Source organism: Helianthus annuus, chromosome 11 (genome assembly GCF_002127325.2).
Source record: "Helianthus annuus cultivar XRQ/B chromosome 11, HanXRQr2.0-SUNRISE, whole genome shotgun sequence".
Taxonomy (NCBI): domain Eukaryota; kingdom Viridiplantae; phylum Streptophyta; class Magnoliopsida; order Asterales; family Asteraceae; genus Helianthus; species Helianthus annuus.
The window spans coordinates 932330-956210 of NC_035443.2; the positions used below are offsets into that span (position 1 = coordinate 932330).

The following is a 23881-nucleotide window of genomic DNA, read 5'->3' on the forward strand; positions in this document are numbered from 1 at the left end:
CAAACAATAACGCGTGATAATGATAACGAAAATCGGATTTCGTGGAAATATAACGCGTTGAACTCGGACCCGGCGGTGGAGTATAACGCGTGGATGTTTGTTCCCTTGATAGTATCACGGACGAGCCCGGGTGCTCTAATAGAGAAAAGAGGTTCAATAGTGGTTTAGTCCGGTGACTGGTCAGGTTCACTCTATCAAATCGGGTTTGAGTCGAATCGGTGATCTTATAGGAAAACCGGGTGGTCGAACCAAATTTTTTAGGGATTGAACCGGATTTTGATTAGGTTTTTTTTTTTTTTTTTTTTTTTTTTTTTTTTTTCAATTTTACTCTATTAATCTTTATAACATTTACGGCATAACCTCGGTTCTTACATCTTAACCATCCTGATTAGTAGACTGGTAAAGAGCCTTTTCAAAAAAAAAAAAAAAAGGTAGACTGGTAAAGAGACGATTCAACATCCAAAATTCTGTTTTGAAAAACTTGACTGAAAACCAATATTCTTCCGGAACTTCTCAGCTATCTGCAGACCGGAAAAAATGGAACCAGACCCCCGCCGGATACATGCTCAGGTCATCAAATCCGCCACCGCCGGCGTCTCCGACTACCGTTTCCACCTCAACAATCTCCTAAACCTGTACTTCAAATCCCACCTCATTCCGGATGCTACTCGTCTCTTCCAACAAATCCCATCACCCAACGTCGTCTCCTGGACCTCCCTCATCTCCGGCCACTCCACGACCCATTCCGCCCTCACCCATTTCGTCTCCATGCTCCGCCACCCCGTTTGCCCCAACCAACGCACGTTAGCCATTCTTTTCAAAACCTGCGCCTCTCTCAATTCTTTATCATTCGGTCTCCAGCTTCATGCCCTTTCGATCAAACTCTCCCTTTGTGATAAACCCTTTTCAGCCTCTGCCCTCATTCACTTTTACTCAAAAACTCAGCTTCCTTACAATGCCCGGAAGGTGTTCGACGAAATGCCTGAACGAGACTCGGTTTGTTTTTCGTCGGTTATTGTTGGGCTGGCGCAGAATGGTAAGTCTGTTGATGCTTTATCTTACTTTTCTGAGATGAGGGCTTGTGGGTTTGGGTCTACGGGTTATAGCGTGTCGGCTGCGTTGCGTGCGTCGGCTGAACTAGCTGGTTTGGAGCAATGTAGGATGGTTCATGCACATTCGATTGTTAACGGGCTTGATTTGAATGTGATAGTGGGGACGGCGCTCGTGGACGGGTATGGGAAATGCGGGATGGTGGATGAGGCGCGTTTGGTGTTTGATGAGCTTGTGTCGGTTATGAATGTTATAGGGTGGAATGCTATGATGTCTGGATATGCGCAACAAGGGGACAACGATTCGGTTTTGGAGCTCTTTAGAATGATGGAGTTTAAAGGTCTTGTGCCTGATGAATATAGTTTTTTATCGGTCATGACGGCGTTTTGCAACAAGGGTTTAGTTGACGAGACCGAACATTGGTTTAATAAGATGAAAGTGGAGTACAAACTAGAGCCGTGGATTGAGCATTACACGTGTTTGGTTGGTGCGATGGGTAGAGCTGGGAGGTTAGAAGAAGCGAAAAACATTGCTTTGACGATGCCGAATCATAAAGCTGACGCTGCAATGTGGAGGTCTTTGCTAACGGTCAGTGCACATCATGGTAACGTTGAAATGGTCAAAGAAATGAGTCAAAGGTTACAAGAACTTGACCCGCAAGACGATTCGGCTTACGTGATTGCCGCAAATGCGTTTTCCGGTGCCGGAAGGTTAAACGAAGTGCAAGAAGTTAGAAAATTGATGAGAGAAAGGAGGGTAAAAAAGGAAGGTGGGTTGAGTTGGATCGAGGTTTGTGGGCAAGTTCACGTCTTTTTAGCAGGAGACCGCCGACATGAACTAACGGAACAAATCTACGCAAAGTTAGCCGAACTAATGGAGAAAATACTCGAATTAGGGTACGTGCCGGTTCACAATGAAATGCTGCATGAAGTAGGGAAAGAGGATAAGATAGAAGCACTTTGGTATCACAGTGAGAAATTAGCGCTAGCGTTTGGGTTGGTTGCTGACGTGGCACCACGAGGAAAGGCGTTGAGGATTGTGAAGAATTTAAGGATTTGTAGGGATTGTCATGAGGCGTTTAAGTATATTAGCAGAGTGGTGGAGAGGGAGATTGTAGTGAGGGATGTTAATAGATACCATAGGTTTTTGGATGGTGGTTGTAATTGTGGAGATTATTGGTGATTCACGCACGAAAGAAAGTGTTCTAGTTGGCGTCACTCACAGCTCACACCCGTGTGTGTTTGATCTTCAGGAGATTATCGGCTTTCATCTTGCGTGATTTGAGAAGATATCATTGTTTGTGTAATTTACTCTTTAAGTTTATTTACAAGCTAAAAAATTTCTTTTCCTAAACTTCATATTTAAATGGGACATCGCATTCCACGTGACTACACAAAAATGTCAAATAAGTAAGTTGATTGCCACAATATGCTTTTATAGTTAAAGTTGATTAGCAAAACTGCACAAAAAAAAAAAAAAAAAAAAAACCCTTTAAAGTTTGTTTCGTACGGTTTGCACCTTAGTAGTTGCTTATTTGATATTCATATGTGCAAAGATTTTTCGATATGGTATTATGTAAAACACTTAACTTTTATCTTTGTTATACTTATAGATTATGCATCTATGGCATGCTCAATAATACTCTTCCCATTATTGTAAAAAGTATTTATACATTTCGCTTAATTTTCTTGAAATGTGCAGGAGCAAGATGAAATATTTCAAGCAGTTGAAAGTGGTATCCTTATGGAATCTTGGTTTGTGCACACGGGTCAGGCTGAAAAGGTTGGTGAGTTGAAGAAAGATGGGAACTTTTGATGATCTCGTGGAGGTATTTCACATTGCTTATGAAAATTCCTTATCGGGTTTGAAGAAGCAGTTTGAAGTTACTTAATATGAAGATGAACATATCTAATAAGCGATGCCAAACACCTAGTCAAGGTGACCCTTGGGATTATATAAAGTTAAAAGATGTTTGATTGTGTCTTTATTTTCTAGTCTTAAAAGTCGTTTGTTGGGATAAGGTCTTTCGGATTTGTTTATACCAAATTCAACAAGAACGATGTGTACCGTGTACGAACAAAAAATGTCTTTAAAAGTTTCGAGAAAATGATTCGATTATATATAAAGATGAGGTTATTTGTTATCTTACAATGTTTTGACATAAACTTAATTTGGTATTGTAATTGAGGCGTTGCAATAAGATTCTTATGGACCAGTGCAAATGACATAAAGAAGATACATTGGATTCTAAGTTAAAGGTGGCATGGGCATTGGAAAATTGGGATTCAGCAGTGGACCAAAGCGGAGAAAGCTGCCGAGGGAATAATTTCAAATTCTCAGCCAACGATTGTTGCTGAGAGGATAAGAGATGCGGCATTTATCTATCTGCAGAAGTCGCTCAAGAATAAATTTTATCGTGAGTTGCAGTACAAGCGTGGGTTCTACAATAAATCAAATGTTGTGATACCTACATGCTTTATAGACGTCCCCGCTGCTCACACTGTTCTATCTGCAACCCGCAATACCTGCTCATTTTACTACATCCAACTAAACATCTTATACGTTCTGTTTCCGTCTTATTTTTGCAGACTACATATAAGAGTGTCGTATACAAGTACGACATGCAAGCCAGTCCCTACAACAAAGGAGCCCTACAGAATTTTAGGGAGATGTTTTACACTAGAATCCCTGCATCACTTGTGCAATAGGTACTTGTAATTCTTGCTTTATTTGTTTTGTGTGCATAGATAAGCTGTACGTTTGCTTGTATGGATTGTACACTAAAGCTTCTTTTGGAAGCTTTATATTTCTAGAAGAGAGACACGAGAGATAGAGAGGAAGAGAGACACGAGAGATAGAGATGTAGATTCGTTTGAGAGAGAAGGATTTCAACGGATCCGTTCGTCGATCTCTAGGGTTCAAACCCTCAGCCGCCGGCGCCAGAAATGACGACGGTGCAAGTGGTTCGTTCGGTGGATTTGTCGAAAAGATTGGTTCGAGCATTCGCAAATCGAAAATTTTCTCGAAGGCGTCTGTTCAGGCACTACCTCCTCCGAAAGTGGTGGGGAAGATGAGGAAAGAAGAGGCCGGATCGCAGATCCGATGGCGGAAAGGGGAAATAATTGGTGCGGAGCTTTCGGTCGGGTTTATATGGGGATGAATTTAGATTCAGGGGAGCTGCTGGCGGTTAAACAGGTTTAAAGGCGTAATTAGCATATATGATTTGTGTTGCTTTTAGTATTAGTTAATCTTGTAGATATGGTATTGACTATTGACTTGTGGTTTGAAATGTTTATATGCAGGTTTCTGTTGTTGTAAATGCGGCTTCGAAAGACAAAACACAGGTGTGTCTATTTGCATAAGCTCAATTATACATTATTATGGTAGTACATTTTTTGATATATATATGTACATGGTAGAGATTAACACTCAATAAATACATGTAGGAGTTTGAATGCACGTTAAAATTTCTCTCATAGAAGACTTTCTTGCATAGATGGGATATACAATTTCTCTCATAGAACACTTTCTTGCATAGATGAAATATACCGCGGAGATATAGTTGAAAACGCGTATGACGCGGGTGCGATGGGGGTGTTAATATACTCCGATCGGAAGGATTACGGTGGGGGCGGGGGCGGTACGAAGTGGTTTCCGGATGACACGTGGTTGCCGCCGAGTGGTGTTCAGGTCGGGTCGGTTCTTAACGGGGCAGGTGACCCGACAACACCGTGCTGGCCGAGTAGTATGGAAGGGTGTGAGAGGTTGTCTGAGGATGAGGTGGAACGGGCCGGTGACGTCCCGTTGATTCCGTCGTTGCCGATCTCCGGTGCCGACGGTGAGGAGATTCTGAGGTGGATTGGTGGGGTGGTGGCTGAGGATGAGTGGCAGGGGGATGAAGATGCTCCGGTTTATAGGATCGGGCGGGTCCTGGGGTTGCAGAACTCAGTTATAAGGTAAATGTGTTTGGATAATAATAATTTAAAGTACATTTATTTATCATGATTGGTGTACCATAAATAGGTTTAATGTTGTGTAAACCTTGTATCTAGATTCGTTATCTTAGGTAATCACCGGGATGCTTGGACATTTGGAGCTGTTGATCCCAACAGCGGCACTGCTGCCCTGCTTGAGGTAAACCCGTTTCACTCGCTTTATTTTTACTAGCCCCAGGTAGAGGTGCACAAAAAACCCGAACCCCGAAAAAATACCCGGACCCGGGTATTATAAAAACCGGGTTTTGACAACCCGAACCCGACCCTACCCTACCCTGCGGGTATGGACCAGGTATGCCACTACGGTATAGCCACTGCGAACCAGAACCCGTAACCGGGTTTTTTTAGACCCGCTTTGTACCCCAGGTTTAATAAATACCCGTAGCCGGTTTTTGAATTACCCATACCCGGGTTTAACGAATATCCGGACCAGGTTTTGATTATACCCGCTACCGGGTACAGATCCCGTTGTTGTGTGAGGCTGTGTTCCAGGTCTGTTTTAATGGCTATATGGCTATACAATTATGAAGTCAAATAACAAAAAGCTAAAAAAAAACGAACTTACAAACTCGCACAACAGTGGCTGCACATCTTTTGTTTCTTTTCAACGGTACCGGGTTTTTTGAATACCCGGATCAGGTTTTTCAAATACCTGAACCGTACTCGAACCCGAAAATAGGGTATTCTAATACCCAGGTATAGAATACCCGAACCCGGGTACATAGGGTATAGATTTTCTGGACAATACTCGGACCCGAACCCAATCCAGGTATTGCCAATACCCAATGGACAAACTACTTTTTTTGATATATATCTGTACATATTGTGACGACATCGTATCCTGAAGACATAACTTATATTCCATAACAAAGATGGTTATGTACTGAGATTTAAAGTTTTACTGAATTCAAATTTTAACACGTGGTAGGCTCACATCCGCGAGTTGGAAGAAAAGGTGAAGATACATTTTGGATTCAGATGTGGAAAAACAAACCTTTGGACAAAAGTTGCAAAACTGGCCAAACCTCTCCTCAGGGACGTAAATGTCATTTTACTCTTTCTTTTATTTGTATTTGACAATGTTTAAAAATTTGGTATGTGGTGGTTTTGTGTATTTATTCGCTAATATAAATAGTACAAACACATACATATGCTCTTTACACGTGTCTTATTATAGTAGCGGAGATTAAATGCTCATATGTCAAATTTAGGGCCACCATTTTTGTATATGTGATTTGTAGATATGACTGTAGGAAAAAAGAACTTATGTAAAAAATACTGTGTAACCGCCAGCAACGCGGCGGGTACTTTTCTAGTTCTAGCTACAAGTTGCAACACACTGTGTATATTCTTATTCCCTTGTGCATTAATAAAGCCAACAAATAGAACTATAATTCTAGCTACAAGTTGCAATGCCCACAAATTTTGATAAATTTTTTTTATTGTTCTGGTCACACATAATTTTTTTTGTATCGGGTTGAGTCGGAAACTATATCAAACATTGACCGAAGGCCAAGTGAGGAGTCCAATGATAAAATATAAAGTATTTTTAACAGAATATAATCAAAGAATCACAAATTTGATAATCAAATATGGAATTAAGACTAATAACAATCAATAACTAGTAAAAAGTGTTGTTATATCAGCGCTATTCCATAAGGGGAGTTCCATTACAGCCAAAGATAAGGTTATTATTCAAGGTATTATTTTCATCTCGTGTTGGTGTCTATGGTTAGCTCGTAACAGGGCGGTGTTTTCGGATTCAGAAATTAAAGTGAAAGGTGTGTTTAGTGAAGTTAGATCTCTAGGCTATTTATGGTTCAAGCATAGATCTAAGTCTAGTTCTGTTTCGTGGTTAGATTGGTGTAAGTTTGTAAATATGTAAGTGGTTGTTTGCCTTCCCCGGTCTTCGGGTGTGGGTGTGTTTTAATGAAGTTCTCTTTTCAAAAAAAAAAAAAAAAAAAATATCAGCGCTATATAAGCAAAAGAACAATAACTAAACCATTCAATACCCTGGTGTTATGTTTTAACTAAACTTTAATCATTTCCTGGTCATTTATTTTAATTTATTCTCTTAAATAAGAATAATAACTTATAAAGAAAACTACACAATATTAAAATAAAATTAAAAATACTAAATAAAATTTAGAGTAACATTAAGAAATACTTAAATAAAAATTGCAATACAATTAATAAAATACAAAAGAAAGTTAAAAATAAAAAAGTCACTACAATAGTACAATTGAAATAATAAGAAGAGACAAAATCGAGATTCATATTGTGGAGGCGAGTGTGAATTTTTTGTTTCATTTGCTTGAAAAAAAAACTTGATCCTCCTTACGTAGATGCGATAAGTCTTTTTCGAGGAAGGCAAATCGGACGTCAATGCATTGGTCTTTTCTAAACCCGTGTAATCGATTAATTTCAGAGTCCAAACCATCGATATGCGCTTACACCTCAGGATTGACTATAGATATAGTAGTTCTTGAGAACGATGTTCGAGATTGATTGCGCTTTGTCTTGCTCTTGTCTTTCCCCATTGGATGAGCCGGTGGTTCGAGTTCTTCAAACTCGTTGTTGCCGAAGTCGTTAATATTTATATACGAATGAGCATCCGACACGGCTTGGGAAGAAGTTGGGTCGGTCAGGGATATATTTTTGATCTTTAGACCGTGTCGGGCTCACCATCGTGACCAGATGCCACTTTGTATAATTCCTCAACCCCCCTTCTATATAGTCTACTAGCCTCGACCAAGATGTCCACATCGTTTGTTCCACATCATATAAGACGGCTATTAGCAATCCAACTGTAGATCGCGTTAGCAAGGCTATAAACGAAACACACGGACACGAAAAAGACCTTGTTCGTGTTCGTTGTTCGTTAAGGATATAATGTGTCCCCGAACCGTTCATGAACACTTACCGAACAAGATTTTTTGTTCGTGTTCGTTCATTAAGGAAAGGAACGTGTTCACCGACGGTTCGTGAACACAGATAAATTCGGCGAAGACGGTGGTGGCTAGAGGTGGATGATGAGAGGGAACGAAGCAAGACCTTGAAGTCCCAATCGTTGAACGAAGGTGGAGTGTTTCATATTTAGATGTTGATGTTATATAAAATGAAAGTTTATAAATCGTATTTAGATGTTGACGTTAACAAAATATATTTTTGAAAATTAAAGTTTCACTTCAGAGGAAAAGTTAAGAATCCGAATACAGTTTAAATTTTAACAAAATATATGTTTAAAAGTTAAACTTTCACCTAAATCATTGAATTTGAAACTTTTAGTTACTTAACTATTAATTTTTTTGTAATTTCCCCGAAAGTCGAAATAGATCATGAGAGGATTACAATGATAAATTGATGAAGATGTTTCATTAATAAATTTCATGTTGAAATTGACCTCTTATCTATTTCTCTATAACAATAACATGTTTATTTCAAATAAATAGTCTGAATTATTTGTTTTAGACTGTTTCTATAAGGGAGAAAATAAGTTTTAAATAGTTCTACAAATCAATCACATGGACAACCTCTTCAATCTTTTTTCGGTCGTATCCAACGTATAGTTTTAAGTCTTTATTAAATATTGGATGTGAAGTTTAATATTAAATATTATAAAAGAATAACACTTATTATAATACATGATATTAATTAGGTCGATGTGTATTATAAATACATAATTACTGCTACAAGAAAATAGATTTAAATAGTCGATTGTAAGCACACTTTTATTGCAAATATTTAATATAAACAACTTATTACAATTCTGAATACATTTGGTAACTAATGAACCAACTTATTACAATTCGAAACAAAAACTCAAATGCCAAAAAATAGACCGACTTGAATAAAATAAACACACAAAAACGAACTATTACAAAATAAATATTTTAATTAATTAACATGGGGGCATATCAGCAGGTGGTGGCAAAACTTTATCGTTGCTAGCTTTCCCGTTTCTTACTATAAACACCATCCCCATTCCCCAACTCACATGTCGTTCGAAATGACAATGCATGAACCATACACCTGAAATAAATACAAAAAAATAAAAATGTTCAATATATGATATAAAAAAAACTATTAAATATTATATCTATTTAAATTATTTGTTATATATACATATTTAGCAATTGGTATTTAGAGTTATGTTGAATCCTAAGCTATATAATTATTTTTCCTGATTAAATATACTAGAAAATATAATTGAATAACTGATATTTTTAAATATACTCACTTAACCTATTTCGTATAACTAAAAAAGATAAATTATTGAAGAAAAACATTAGTTAATTAATTACCTGGATTATCCGCTTTGAATCTAATGGCGGTCCAACCATTCTGAGGAACAGCAATGGTTTGCATGTGAGGAGGATCAACCAGATTATAGTTCGGTGCATCTCTTGATCTTTTATAATTACCAAATCCTGATCCCACTACGTAAAAACTGTGCCCATGCAGATGCATTGGATGGTCTACTCCGGCCACCAAGTTTGTCCCCTGGAACACCAGCTCCACTGTGTGATTATGCTTCAACATTGTCACCTCCGTTCCAACCGTCGGCAATCGCAACGTAGCATTCAAACCACTCGCCTGAACAAACAAACAAACGTACTTAGTCAAATATCATTTATAGCAAAACTATTAGTATTGTCTATAATACGACGAGGACAAACATTTCCTCTTATCACAGAGGATAGAGAGACTGCCAGATCCACAAACCTATTGTTGTTCTTATTATTATTAGAGTTAATTACTGTTTTCGTCCCTGTGGTTTGTCAAAAATCACTATTTCAGTCCATTAGTTTAAAAATTGCGATTTCAGTCCCTGTGGTTTCACTTTCGTAACCATTTCAGTCCACCTCGTAACTATTTCAATCTCTGTACTAACAGAATAAATGGATTAAAATGGTTACGAAAGTGAAACCACAGGGACTGAAATGGTTACGAAAGTGAAACCACAGGGACTGAAATCGCAATTTTTAAACTAATGGACTGAAACGGTGATTTTTGACAAACCACAAGGACGAAAACAGTAATTAACTCTTATTATTATTATTATTATTATTATTATTATTATTATTATTATTATTATTATTATTATTATTATTATTGTGTTATTAATATAGAATGTGGCTAAAATAAGCAACTCAAAAAACCTACAAAACCACTCACCTGAGTGTAGTTAAATTTCAATGGCGGATTATCGGGGAAATCATCTCCGTATACACCACGGTTAACCCCTCGGTAGTAGGCTTGGAGGACCGATGACGACGGCATGTCAAATGTTATGTTGTTAATGCTGGCAGCAAACCGCGAGGTGTTACGTATGGCCTCACATGTTTCATTGGCTGCGCATGGTATTGCGTTGATTGATAGCGTGTACAAAAGTGTTCTTTTGATCGTTAATGGCACGTCGATCGGGTGTTCAGCGCTAGCTAAACTGCGTAGACTTGAGGTGAAGTTAAAGGATGCGTTGCGGTCATTGGATGCTGGAAGGCTCGGGACAATGAGCGGGTTTGAGGGAGTGTAGTTTCCGGAGTACTCGATGATGGCAGTGGTGGTGGTGTTTTGGAAACGACTGGCTGGTTGACCGTTAAATAGCTTGGCAGCCACGTAATAGCGGTTGTTGGGTTGGTTAGCTTCGAAAAGAAGGTCTATGGTTTGACCAGGAGCTATGGTTATGTAATTGGATACAAGTGGTTTGGTGTATGCCCCGTCACTACCAACCACAGTGAGTGAGTGGTTGGCGATGCCGAAGAACATGAGGTTGTTCATCCCGGCATTGACCATTCGTAGCAAGTATGTTTTTCCTTGATCGACTTTTATCTTAGTTGTCCCTGAAAACAAAATTAAGTGAATTAGCTAGTATATCAGATAATTTAAAAAAAAATAGTAATAGTAATAGTAATAGCAACACTAATGGTATAATAGTAAACCTGAAGCGGAGCAGTTGTAAAGATCGCCTGGTTGGCCGTTGATGGTAAGCGCGTCCGAGATTGCTGGATCTCCTCCACTCTCTAGGAAATTTTCCATCACGGTTTGTATATCGGCTCGCCACCATTCACCTGCGTTCATTTTTCATTGTTAGGGGAGGAGGGGTGGTTCACTAGTGATAGATTCTAGTGATGGGAGCACCCAATCAAATCATGTCATGTCAGCACCCAATATTCTATCACTAGTGATAGAAATGTAGTGTGGGTGGTATCACTAGTGATAGGGATTCCAATGTACAAATATTAATGCACAATGTACAAGATACAAGTTCCATTTTTTGATTTCCAACGCGTTATACACTCAACGAGTGATAGATTAACGAGTGATAGAAAGGGGCGGCGGCGGTGTAGAGTGATAAATTAACGAGTGATGGGGTGATATCGCGCAACACCCGCCTGCCCTTATAATCATTAAATATTATCTTCTTTTAGTTAAGTAATATCATAGTTTTATGTATCAAAGGTTAAAGCCTGTTGTCTAAGTTCTATTTCTTTTAAATCTATTTCTTTTAAATAAATAAATAATAGAAGGGTGGGAGGAAACAACTAAACACGTTTGTGCGTATTTAAATGAAATAAATATAATACCTAAATTCCATTTTGGTCACAACAAATATTTGATTATTTAAAGTGTATTAGAAGTTTTCAAACAACAATAGAACAAATAAAGCGATCATTATGTCAAAAGTATATATCATCATTTTTCAAGGAAAAACAAGTAGACTTTATCTATAATAAACAAAAGTAGCAATGTAAAACAATAAATTACTTTTATTTTCAAGGAATGTAACTTTATATTGTAAAATGGGTTGTCATTTAATTATATTAATAATAATAATAATAATAATAATCAATTGCTTGTTGAAGTTTTCTTCTTTTTTCTATATCATTGATCACTTTTTGTGATTGTTTTCTAAAACAAATTAGATTGTTTTCCAAACAAACAAAGAATAATTATATATATTCTTTAGATCTGCATACTATGGAGCATGTCTGATTTTTAATTGTTAGTCACAAAATTATGACACAATATATATAATAAAATTATGACTTACTTGATCAATATGTTAGGAGCTGTTTTTCTTCAAATATGAAACAATGAATGATTAAAATAGCGAAAAGAGTAAGAGGTAAAAACCTAAGAGAACAGGCACTTCTTCATCGGGTTGATGAAACGGGTAAGTAGTCCCAAGCCTAGGAAGAATGACGAATAAGCCATATACGGTGGCTCGTGACCAATCACTATGTGCGTGCCACCACAACGTGCCCTCTTCGTCAGAGAGCAAAACTGTTTGGGTGAAATTACCCCCAGGTTGGATTGGGCATTGTGTTACAAACTCTGGTCCATCTGACCATGGATTCCTTGGTTGTTTCACTCCATGCCTATATTTAACACCATAAAAGTAAACAAAATATCGACATTCTAACAATATTATAACATATAATTGAAAGAAAATTGTATATTTATACCAGTGAATTGTGATATTGTGGTTGCCATTGTTAATAACATCAACAATGACTGTGTCACCTCGACGAGCGGTGATGGTTGGCCCAGGGAATAGTCCGTTGACGGTTAAGATGCTCTTGGTGCTGCATAGCCTTGTGTAGTTGGTTTCTTGAACCTAAATTTAAACAGAAAATTAAGAGTCTAATTAGTAAGTAACTAAAACTTATTTCGAACATGCGTATGACGATGAATGTATTGTTAGATGTTGATTTACTGAAAGACTATATTAAACCAATCAAATAACAACTGGAAAAGGTTTATATAAGTGTACAAATGAATTATACGGTTTTTACAATTCTCAACATATACCGCAATGAACACCCTCTCTCTCTCTCTATATATATATATTACACACACACGTATGTATATATCGGATAGATCATACTTACCACAAAAGTATATTTAAGAGTAGCAGCTTGTGAATTGATGAATGAAAGAATGAGAAGAAAGCCTAAGGCTTGGAAGGTGATGAACTTGTTCATCTTTTGAATCATTATTATAAACCCTAGAGTTGAATTGGTATATTGGTTGCATGAGTGGGGTGCATGTATTTATAGTAGGTTAAAGATGAGGCTGCTAACTTTTGGTTGGTTGGTTCTTTGGATTTCAAAATGTTTTCGTTGACCAATAATGATATCTTTATATTTATATATATATTATTGTAATTACTTTGCATGTTCTTAAAGAAAACGTGGAATCTTTAGTTTTCATATATCTTGTGGTGGTTACCTTAGTTAAACATGTGTATATACACCTTAGTTTGAACAGTAGTGACGGATCCAGGGTCGGATTCTACTAGGTTCCTTTTGGTAGTTTTTCACTAATTTTCATTATTTTTTCCTAAATTATACAAGGTTTACACTAATATTTTCCATTTTCTTTGAATCGAATGGGTTCCTGGGAACCCATGGAACCATGCTAAATCCGCCCCTGGTTCAAAGGATGTAACTGGATGAAATAAAATTAACATTTTTTTATATTGGACAAAACGATGCTAAGAAAAGCCAGCATTTCAGTTGTCGATCACAACAATATATACCTAATTAATTAACCTTTTAAATGTCATACAAAATTACTAAACATGTAAACTGTTGGTTAATCAGAGATAAACAATATTAACAAAAGTGATAACAAATTAAGACAACTTTCTTGTGGCAATTACTTTCTGTGTTAACTGTTTAAACTTCAAAATACAAGGGAAAATAGAAATTATTTCAAAGGTGCTCAAAAAGAAATTGCTACCTACCGCTTCTACCTTAAAATAGCAAGACATCCCACGCATGTACTTCATGTTGTGACCATGTTTGCACAGTTCCATTGTACTTCATGCAGTGCAGTGCCCATGTTTGCACATTGCCAGGTTAATTCACGTTTATCACCTTCGTTTTATGGTCTACTCTTCGACCAGCTGATATTCTTGTGTTTGGGTGGGCCAGGGGAAAACACGCTTGTGTGGACCTTACAGGAGTGTCCCCTCTTGTTGGGCTCAGGGATAATGGGTTTGTTGTTGGCCAGGCTGCGTTGAAGGCGGAATCAAGCAAGGTCGCTAAACATGAGAAGGCTTGCTTAGAGAATCAACATGTGTTTATCCCATTCGCTTTTGATACATTTGGTTCCCTAGCCCCAGAGGCTGTGGAATTCCTAAACAGGGTTCAACGGGTTGTGAATAGTAATCTCTCAACCTTTAAGGGTCATTTCGTCTTTAGCAGGATTGGTTTTACAATTCAAAAGGAGGTTGCGGCGCAGTTTGTTACCCGTTTACCTGCCACTTGTTTGTAATTTGTTACTTTGGCATTTTAATGAAAATTTAAAACAAAAAAAAAATTATGGTCTAACTGACCAAGTGACATTAACTCAGCAGGGCTCTAGCTCGAGCGAGTTTAACTCGTTTTGAACTCGATATTAATCTTGAGTTTGGTATGTGAGAAAATTTTGAACTTAAAATGAAGCTAGACTTGGTCTCGATCAGCTCTTTATTTATTTTATTTATTACATATATTGTTTTTTTGTATATAACTTAAGTTGCGAGTCACTTGCGCATGAACCTCTAGCTCATTGCTTAAACAAACTTCAGTTTAGGCTAGAAAACGGGAATAATCAAGGTTAAAAATTAATATTCGGTCACAAGACAATCATGAAAGTAAAATGGTTCTAGCATTCAGTTTTCAACTTTGTATGTCACTCTTTTCACATATTATCAATTAATTCTAACAAGCAACTGTGAGTAATTGGTTCTAGCTTTAATTTCAATTTTAGTATAGATTTTATAGTATAGATGTTATTTTCAGAAGAATAGAATATTCTTCCCCCACCGAAAGAAAGTCGTAAATTATAATATTTTCTGTTTAATATATAATTTGGATTATTTACATTCTTGTGTTTGTATATTTTGTGAAGGTGTGAAACTTAGTAAATTTGGGATAAATTTTTGGATTTTCAATATTCTTGAAATTTAGTTATATTTCAACAAGATGTATGGGAAAGTTTAAAAAAAAATTGGAATTTAGCTATATTTCAACAAGATATATTGCCTCTTTTTCTTGTAGTGAATAATGACACGCTTTGAGACCGAAAGGCAGGGGTGGACCCATATTGGTGTCACCGGGGTCACCGGACCCCAATCTTTTTAAAAAAAAATAGTAGATTTGGTATATTAAATTGTATCTGGACCCCATAAATACAATTAGGTGGACACCATAGAAAAAAAAAAAGCTGGTGTAGTGGTAAATCTCTCTTTTCCACCAAGAGGTCATGGGTTCAATCCTTGATAAGCCCATTTTTCTTATTTTTTTTAAAAATCTAGTTCAAACCTCACTTTAACTCGACCCGAACGAGGACCGACCCGAAAATGGACCCCATTGAAATAAAATCCTGGGTCCGCCACTGCCGAAAGGTTATTTGGCTGCTAAATACACTTCCAACTCCTGGGTGGTTGCATCTTTGGTTAAGGGTAAATTACACTTTTCGTCCTTTATGTTTGTATCAGATTACAATGGATAACCTTTAACTTCAATAATTACAGTCAGAGTCCTTTATTTGAAAAACTCGTTACACCGTAGGTCCTTTAACACTAACCAAGTTAAAATTTTGAGTCAAATATAATCACATAAGGGTATTTTAGTCATTCCATGTTTTATCTAAATGATGTTTAATAAATAAAATCAAAAAATAACATATGCATAAATAATGTTGACTAAATTCGTTATCTCTTTGTCTCTCTCAAATAAAACCAGTAACCACTGCCCAAGTCCACCATCACCACCGCCACCATCGGAGCTACACCACCGCCACACACACTTTCTCTCTAAACTCATAACACCACCACCACCACCACCACCACCACTCTCCCTTTCTCTCTAACATAACACCACCGCCTAAGTCCACCACCACAACCGGATAAACATCACCTGCGTCGTCGCCTGTCCTCATTAACACCACCACAACCGGATCTACAAACACTCCAAACCATTGGAAGAGAGATATATGTACGGATCTAGTGTTTTTCATCAAACTGTAGCCGCAAATCTGGTGGATTTTGATTCCGGCGAAAGAGAGAGAGAGAATTGATGTTAGATCTGATGGCCGGAAAAAAACGACGGTGGTTGTTGGCCATCTACTCAGCTGCCAACCACAACCTGAAGTGTTTTTGGAGGTTTTTCTGGTGGTGGTGATCGAAAAGAGGTGGGATTTGTTGAATTTGTTTGAAATCTGAATTGGTTTTGGAGGTTTTTTGGGATGAAATGGAGGGTTCTTGATTAATAGAAATGTGGTTTTAATGGAGGATTATTTATTGATGATGATGAATAAAATTTGGTCCAAACTTGGTAATTTCCCCCTTTTCTTTTCTTCAGTTAACTTTCAAAATCTTGTTTTCCCTTCAATTGCAACGAATGCCGTTGGCTTTTGCAAATATCATCGTCAAAGAAAGTAAATTTGAAATATATTATTCTTGATTGGTGTATGTGACTGCCACCCATGATTCTGTGGTTTTCTTGATTCAAGTCTTCAATTTTCTGGGGTTTCTTGTGGATAATCAAATAAATATTTCATTTTTCTTTAATGGGTATTTCTCGTTTAGTAATCTGCACGTAATTCAGTTTTTAATTTATTTACTTTTTTACCTCTGATGAATTTAGGGTGTGAATAAAATATGGTGGAGAAAGATGAGGAACATTGTAGACTTCTAGTTGTGGACCTGTGATGGTGGTTGTTGGAGAGAGAGGGGGGGGGGGGTGTGTGAGAGAGGGAGAAAGGGGGAGAGATAGCTGAGAAAAAAGAATAAAGGGTATATATATTAAAAAGCATGAAATGACTATGATGCCCTCATGTCACTGGATTTAACTCAAAATTTTAACTTTGTTAGTGCTAAAGGACCTACGGTGTAACGAGTTTTTCAAATAAAGGACTTTGACTGTAATTATTGAACTTAAAGGTTATCCATTGTAATCTGATACAAACATAAAGGACAAAAACTGTAATTTACCCTTTGGTTAATGAAGAGGGATTTTGCGGCTAAAATGACGAGCTAACACTACAAGAAAGTCGACCAATAGCGGCGACACATGCCGCCGCTAATAGTCTACACATGTCGCCGCTAATAAGGTCGCCGCTATTAACCGTTTTTCTTGTAGTGTAATAGTAATAGTATTCCAATATATATAATTTATACAATTTAATAGTATTCCAATATAATTTATACAATTTAAATGCTAACAGGTTTAGTTTATACAATTTAATACCTAACTAAAGATCGAATATCCTGCCATATGTTGAAGATTGAAAAACTAATTAACAGACATTCAAAAGTCGTTGTTCCTTTGAAACTTTGTCAAAGTTGGTAACCCTAACTACAAATCAACGTGTGGAGAAGCATTCAAGCACTACGATATTTAATATTTAATAAATCAAGTTCGAAGTACGTGGTGTATATACAAGAAAACACTATTTATATGACCTATTTTATACTATTAAATTATTGCTTTTACTTTAAAATTAATTCAAAATCTAATATAATTATATGTTTCAACATGTACTAAAAATAACACCCTAATCAACGAACAAGGAATGTAACACAAGTATATATAACATCTAGTGAAAAATAAATATACATAAAGAAAGAAAAGTGAAAGAATAATATATTTTCTGTAACTAATCCCCTAATTATTTATGAGACACAATCACATATAAATCACCACGTCATTTAAAAAAAATAATTTAAACAATTGCAGTAATCAACAAAAATAGCTGTTAGGATTAATTTTCAACACTAATTAAAAAAATGGACCGTCTAATGATCACACTGTGCTCTTAAACTTATATCAACTTGCAAGAATGGAATATATTACTAAATAAAAAGCCACCTTTAAAGTCGCTAGATGGTGATATACAGAAAATATTAAATTTCATGTATGATATGATTACGCTAAAAGATATAATACATATGTTAAAAATTTGCCAGGAGATATTTTGCATTTTCATTTATGCTGAATGTTTCATAGAATTCCAGTTGTATTTAATCTGACATTAATTTCATACATTGATATACATAGAAAGATCAGAGATCGATGTCATGGTTATTTCAACATATACACAAAGATATACAGAACATGATCATCTCCTTTTCATTTCTCCTTGTGTTAAATCTCTTCATGTTCAAGGCACGTACCAGTGGCGGAGCCACACTTTGAACAACGGTGTCGTCCGATACCATTGAATTTTGTGTAGCAAATACAACGTATAATAGGAAAATTCAAACGACACCATTGTTTTTTTATGAGCGACACCATTGTCTTTTTACAAACGACACCCTTGTTTTGTTTTCTTTTAAAAGAATTACATAATAAACAAATTTATATTTCAAAAATTAAGCCCAATTACTTGAATTTAATTAGTATACTTTATATCATTAAAGGTCCATGCTTAATTTTTGTTTTTTTTTTAATCCAGTAAGCATCATAACCTCATGTCTAATTGGTTTTGTTTAATTGTTTAACCTAACAGGATCATTTGATTAACGCATGCACTTGTTTGTTATAATGAAAAAGAGGTTTTTTTTTTTTTTTTTTTTTTTTTTTTTTTTTTTTTTGCAAGTTGTCATTGAAAACATTATGAATCGTTTTCAAAACATGAAAATGCAAACAAAGCAACTATTAAATGCATTTTTTTATATATTTCAAATGACTTTGTAATTTTATTATGTGTTTTTATTCAATGACATTGTAGTTTTACTGCAGTATTTCTTTTTATTATGTGATTTGACCCGACTAGATCCGAACCGATCCAATAAGTTAGACTCCGGGTTACTATAAACAAGGTATCTATAAAAAATGACACCATTATAAAAAATTTCTAGCTCCGCCACTGGCACGTACCCTTGATTAATCGTTATATAGAAATCAAACTCACTTTTAGTAAGCAAGAATAATGAAATATTACACGAGTCTGAAGGAACAACCAACTAAGAAAGAGCCAAGCATCGGAGATCGGAATTCTTCTGCATTTGCTGTGACGCGCGCCGTCAGATCTCCGTAAAATTCTCGAGATTGCATTGGATGATCTAAGAGGCGTGTAATCACTTTCAGATTAAATTATTCGATGGTTCGCCCTGAAAAATCCAATCAGACACAACTTAGATTTGAGAACAAAAACTATGTATGTGATTTGTTAGTAAATTCATGAACAAGAGGAAGTGACCAATTTTTTTTTTCGAATTAGTGATACCAACTCGTGGAGTTATCAATTTGAATGCAAACTTGCCTCTAATAATGACCAACTTTTCCATCTCGAAAAAATGCCCGAATTTATAGAAATATAAATTTCTAATTTCACCAAAAATGATCTAATTTTCCATCTCGACCACAGCCAGGGGCTCTACCCTTTGGACCCTTCTCCTAGGGATATTGTCGCTGGACCCCCCCCCCCCTCCAAGGGGACTACGCCCCCTTGGAACCCCATTGTTTAGGGGCTCCGCCCAAACACTTAAGGCTATAACAAACTCAAACAAGCGTGCACTCTCGTTCCTCCTAAATTTACTGATATATATTACAATTCACTTTAGTCATCAAGGCAATCCCAATTATACTAAAATATCCAACAATCCTCCCCAATTTTAATGTAATCCTCGATTAACTTAAACAAACTCACAACAAACAAACAAGCACAAATGAAATATCGCGACCATTGAAACAACTACCTACTCCGGGAGTAGCCGGAGGACTAGACCAAGACAAGGAACTGCTTGAAACTTCCTTTGGATGATGATCCTTTCCAGCCATAAGAGAATGTAACTTAGGAACAAGGCTATACCACCGGAAAAACTGTTCTAAGTAGTGCAGCCACACGGTGGGCGTCACTTGTTAAAGCAACAAGAGTATGGCAGGGGGAAGGTCCACTATTAACTCCAAAAGGTAGCTCGTTTGTCGGAATCTGCAATCAAAGAACACCGTTAGTCTTAACGCGAGAGGTGGCCTCCCGCGTTTGGACTTCGGCATGAGAATCAGTAGGATGATCTTAAGAGTCTAAGCGAAATGAAAGGATAAGAGTTTTAGAGTGAGAATGAGAATGAGAGAGATTGACTTACTTTGGGATGGAACAAGACCCTCCATTTATAGGCAGATTACTCTGCCCAAGGGAGCCTCATGCCAGCTTTGCACCTTCTAGTCTTGGTAAGCTTATCCTTCCCTGATGTTGCTTGCAGGGTTAGCCTTGCCTCTTTGGGTATGTTTCAGGTTTGTGTGTCTCGAAAACACATTTATGTGTTGTAGAGAGATGTCTAATCAGTTTGACCTGTTTAGTTCAAGTTCCAAGGTTGTACAGTAACCTTAATTTCCTCTCACCAGCTGTTGGTGTATCAGCTTCTGGTTAGGTGCTTCCAGCTCCTAACTTTCAGCTTCTTTCTTTTAGTTTATATTTAGCGCTCTTTATTCTTGCGATTGTCTGTGACTTTGCTGACTGGGATCTCCGAGTACTTACATCATCATAAGGTTTCTCACTTTACACAAAAACCTACAAATCGAAACTGGTTGTAAATTAAACACGGAGATATCTTAAGGGTATTATTACTCGTAATCTAACTATCTCTCGTTCATTTACGATTACTATCCAAGCCTATGTGATCGTCGTTTGTTTACCAATTATTGTGTCTTCATTGGCTCCAACCTTATCAGTTGGATTTCCAAGAAGCATTACATTATTGCACGATAATAGCAAGCTCTTTCTCATCATGCGGATTATGTATGTAATTCATGAAGCACAATCATCTTCTAAATGTGCAATTACTCTCTGGTAGGGCTGTAAACGAACCGAACGTTCAGCGAATAGTTTGTGAACCGTTCGGCGGGAAGTTCGTTTATGTTCGTTTGTTTAACAAAACGAACGAACATGAACAAGAAATTTCGTTCGATTAGTTAAATGAACGAACATGAACAATGATCTCGTTCGTTCGATTGTGTTCGTGAACGTTCGGTAATGTGTTCATAAACGTGTTCGTGAATATTCGTTGATTTGTGTTCGTTTATGTTCGTATGTTTGGGTTTTAATTTAAGATCTTTGTACTTTCTTATTTTTTATTTGTACTTTTTATATTATAAACTTTTATTTATTTTATTTCCCTAACAATTAAACTAGGAAACCCACTTTCATCTTGTTTATGCATCATTTCCCTTTCATTTCTCATTATTTACATCCACGAATACAATCGACCTCCGTTCCACAATAAGGGATTCATGTTCGAGTGCTACTCTCTGGGCCATCTATCTTTATCCTTCGTCATGTTCGCCAAATTTATTTGTGTTCGTTTGTGTTCGTGAACCGTTCGCGAACACGCTCATTTCCTTAATGAACGAACACGAACATAAAATCTCGTTCGGTAAGTGTTCATGAACCGTTCGGGAACACATTTATTTTCTTAACGAACGAACACGAACAACGCCTTGTTCATGTTCGTCCGGTTCATTTACAGCCCTACTCTCTGGTTTGATATGAGATTGGTGCTACGTATATGGCATTGATCATGTCACAATGAATCTTTTGATCTACATTTTATTTCGGATATGGTCTTGGCTCGGTCTTTTACGATTTGTTATGTTGCTACCATATCAGCGTGTAACATCCTCACCAAAGGGTTACCCTCCACTCAATTTGCCTATCTCATATCCAAGTTGCACATTAGTTCCACCTTCTAGCTTGAGGGAGCATGCTAAAGATATTGTGTATTTCCATTTATGTTGATTTTTTTTTATAAGTTTGGTGTATTTAATGTTACCTTTCGATCTTGTAGCCTATATAGAGAGATCTCATGGTTATTTCTAGATATACAAAAATATATATCAAACACACTTTCTATGTGAATCCTTTCATATTTGTTTGTGTATGAATTTATATAGATGTTCATAAGTTCATGTTAGAAGGAAGATAACTGTATATATTTTATAAATATCTACTTGGAATTGATTGAAATTAATCATGAAGTAACACATTACGTAATTTATTAATTGTGAAATTTGGATTGATCAATGTCTCCTTAAGCAAAAATTTCCGGTGGAAGGTGATTATTTCCACCATTAGCAGTATCGATCATGCCATTTATCTAGATTAAATATTGTTCGTGCGCAATTAATTAACCCTTTCATATGGGGATTAACAACTTGTTAAGAATTTAATAACATTTTTGTTATTTTATGAGAGTTTATTAGTTTAGCCGCCTGCTAATTGTATATCTAAATTACTTTTAGTAGGTAGGAAAATTTGTTTGCAATAACATCTTGGCTGTCATCGATGGGTAGGTAATATAGTTTCGTATCTCTCTCATATATAATCTCAAATTTCAAATCTGAGCATGGTGCGTTCGTCGGCCACCTTTATTAAAATACTTATATTTATATGATATAGAATGACTTTTAACGCGCAACAAATGGTAAATAGATAATAAATATATTTATATATGACATAGAACGACTTTTAACGCGTAACAAATGATAAATAGATAAATGCGAAACAAAATAGAACGACTTTTTTAACGTGTAACAAATGATAAATAGACAAACACGGAATCATGTAATTAATTTGTATTTTTGTTTTGAGTGTGATATATAAACCGGTTATGTAATCATTTATCTTATTAATTATTTTTTAAATCCTGTAACACTATACACATATATAAGTTATTTGGTATTAATTGTTCTCTATTTAACATTTATCATATACAAAACATGTATAAGTTTATCATACATCCTAGAGTTAGAATTTAAAAAAATAACAACAATAACAATAATAAAAAAGTTGCATTTTTCTCATTTCTGGTAATATTCTATAATTCCATAAGTAACATGTATATGAATCAACCAAATTTATAAATATAAAAAATAATAAGCCGGTCTTGTATTATGTTTTGGAGCTTCTTTAATCTGATTTTGACGATAAATAATGACGCGACAGTTTTCAAGTTGAATTATTTTAACTACTATTTTTTTTTTTTAATATCTAATTGCCTTTTGCCTTTTTGGTCTTATTAAAATTGGTAGATCATAACGAATCAACGTGTATTGCAACGATGAGAAATTATCGACTTTGACTTTTTGCATGCCTTCACTTTCATATTGCATTGTGTGACATACTTTATTTCTTTTAATTGTTGTGACACCTATAATCATGAAATGGCATGATAAACATACGTGATTATATGTTATTAAATATTATTTTTAGAAATAAAAATAACTCGTTTTGATTTGGTTTTTGGTGGAGAGAAGCTCGTTTATTATAAGTACCAGACTATCTCATGTCAAATTAATAGATGCATTTGATTATGGTTAGCACATGCACACATTGATTAGGGTTTCAACTTCATATATTCTTAAAAATCTTCTCTAACTTTACGGCTATTCAGCTAGTCCAACTACGATTTTGAAGAATGACGTATCCAAACTAGTGGGGTTGGGTTTTATCAAATGGGTTTTTTTTTTTTTTTTTTTTTTTTTTTTGTGGTGGTGGTGGGGGGGGGGGGGGGGGGTTTCATGGTTTGAATCATCTTTAATATTTCTTCAAAATCATTCTTTTATATTAAAAAAAAAAACTAAAATGATAAAGATGGTTTGTGAGTATAATATGTACATATTTATATAAAGAAAGAAAGTGTAGTATAGAATTGACCTTAACGTACGAGTGTACGTGATGAGTATTTCACATGTTATATTTAATTTTGGGAATCCACATGTTATAGGTTGTCCGGGTTTGTGAAGCCGCATGGTGAATGTTCCGGGTTTGGTAGTATTCCGAGTTTGTACGTTAAAATCCGCATGTTATGACCTCAATTCCGCATGTTATATTTTCATTGT

The 23881-nt window shown here is 36.1% G+C and overlaps 3 protein-coding genes across 7 annotated transcripts; 2 read left to right on the forward strand and 1 right to left on the reverse strand.

The window, feature by feature from the left end:
* The first annotated feature begins 437 nt into the window (after nucleotides 1-437).
* On the forward strand, nucleotides 438-6305 carry LOC110889084 (putative pentatricopeptide repeat-containing protein At5g52630). 5 transcript variants are annotated; one of them, XM_035979467.1, is made up of 7 exons: nucleotides 438-2459; nucleotides 2752-3758; nucleotides 3864-4245; nucleotides 4353-4394; nucleotides 4497-5006; nucleotides 5103-5184; nucleotides 5974-6240. In XM_035979467.1, exon 1 carries the CDS (start codon nucleotides 538-540, stop codon nucleotides 2230-2232), a length of 1695 nt encoding a protein of 564 aa, XP_035835360.1. In that variant the 5' UTR covers nucleotides 438-537; the 3' UTR covers nucleotides 2233-2459; nucleotides 2752-3758; nucleotides 3864-4245; nucleotides 4353-4394; nucleotides 4497-5006; nucleotides 5103-5184; nucleotides 5974-6240. The 5 variants fall into 5 exon arrangements, with proteins under 5 accessions (XP_035835360.1, XP_035835361.1, XP_021992278.1 ...); XM_035979468.1 differs by having other exon boundaries at nucleotides 2752-3466; nucleotides 3639-4245; XM_022136586.2 differs by having other exon boundaries at nucleotides 438-2352; nucleotides 2752-4245; nucleotides 5974-6305.
* LOC110891545 (probable glutamate carboxypeptidase LAMP1) lies at nucleotides 4153-5217 on the forward strand. Its single transcript, XM_035979343.1, has 4 exons — nucleotides 4153-4245; nucleotides 4353-4396; nucleotides 4530-5006; nucleotides 5103-5217. Exons 1-4 carry the CDS (start codon nucleotides 4153-4155, stop codon nucleotides 5215-5217), a joined length of 729 nt encoding a protein of 242 aa, XP_035835236.1.
* Nucleotides 6306-8762: 2457 nt separating the features above from the next.
* On the reverse strand, nucleotides 8763-13062 carry LOC110889082 (putative laccase-9). Its single transcript, XM_022136584.2, has 7 exons — nucleotides 12941-13062; nucleotides 12515-12666; nucleotides 12183-12427; nucleotides 10988-11116; nucleotides 10224-10888; nucleotides 9350-9641; nucleotides 8763-9077 (listed from the first exon to the last, which is right to left on the reverse strand). Exons 1-7 carry the CDS (start codon nucleotides 13043-13045, stop codon nucleotides 8947-8949), a joined length of 1719 nt encoding a protein of 572 aa, XP_021992276.1. The 5' UTR covers nucleotides 13046-13062; the 3' UTR covers nucleotides 8763-8946.
* Nucleotides 13063-23881: the final 10819 nt, after the last annotated feature.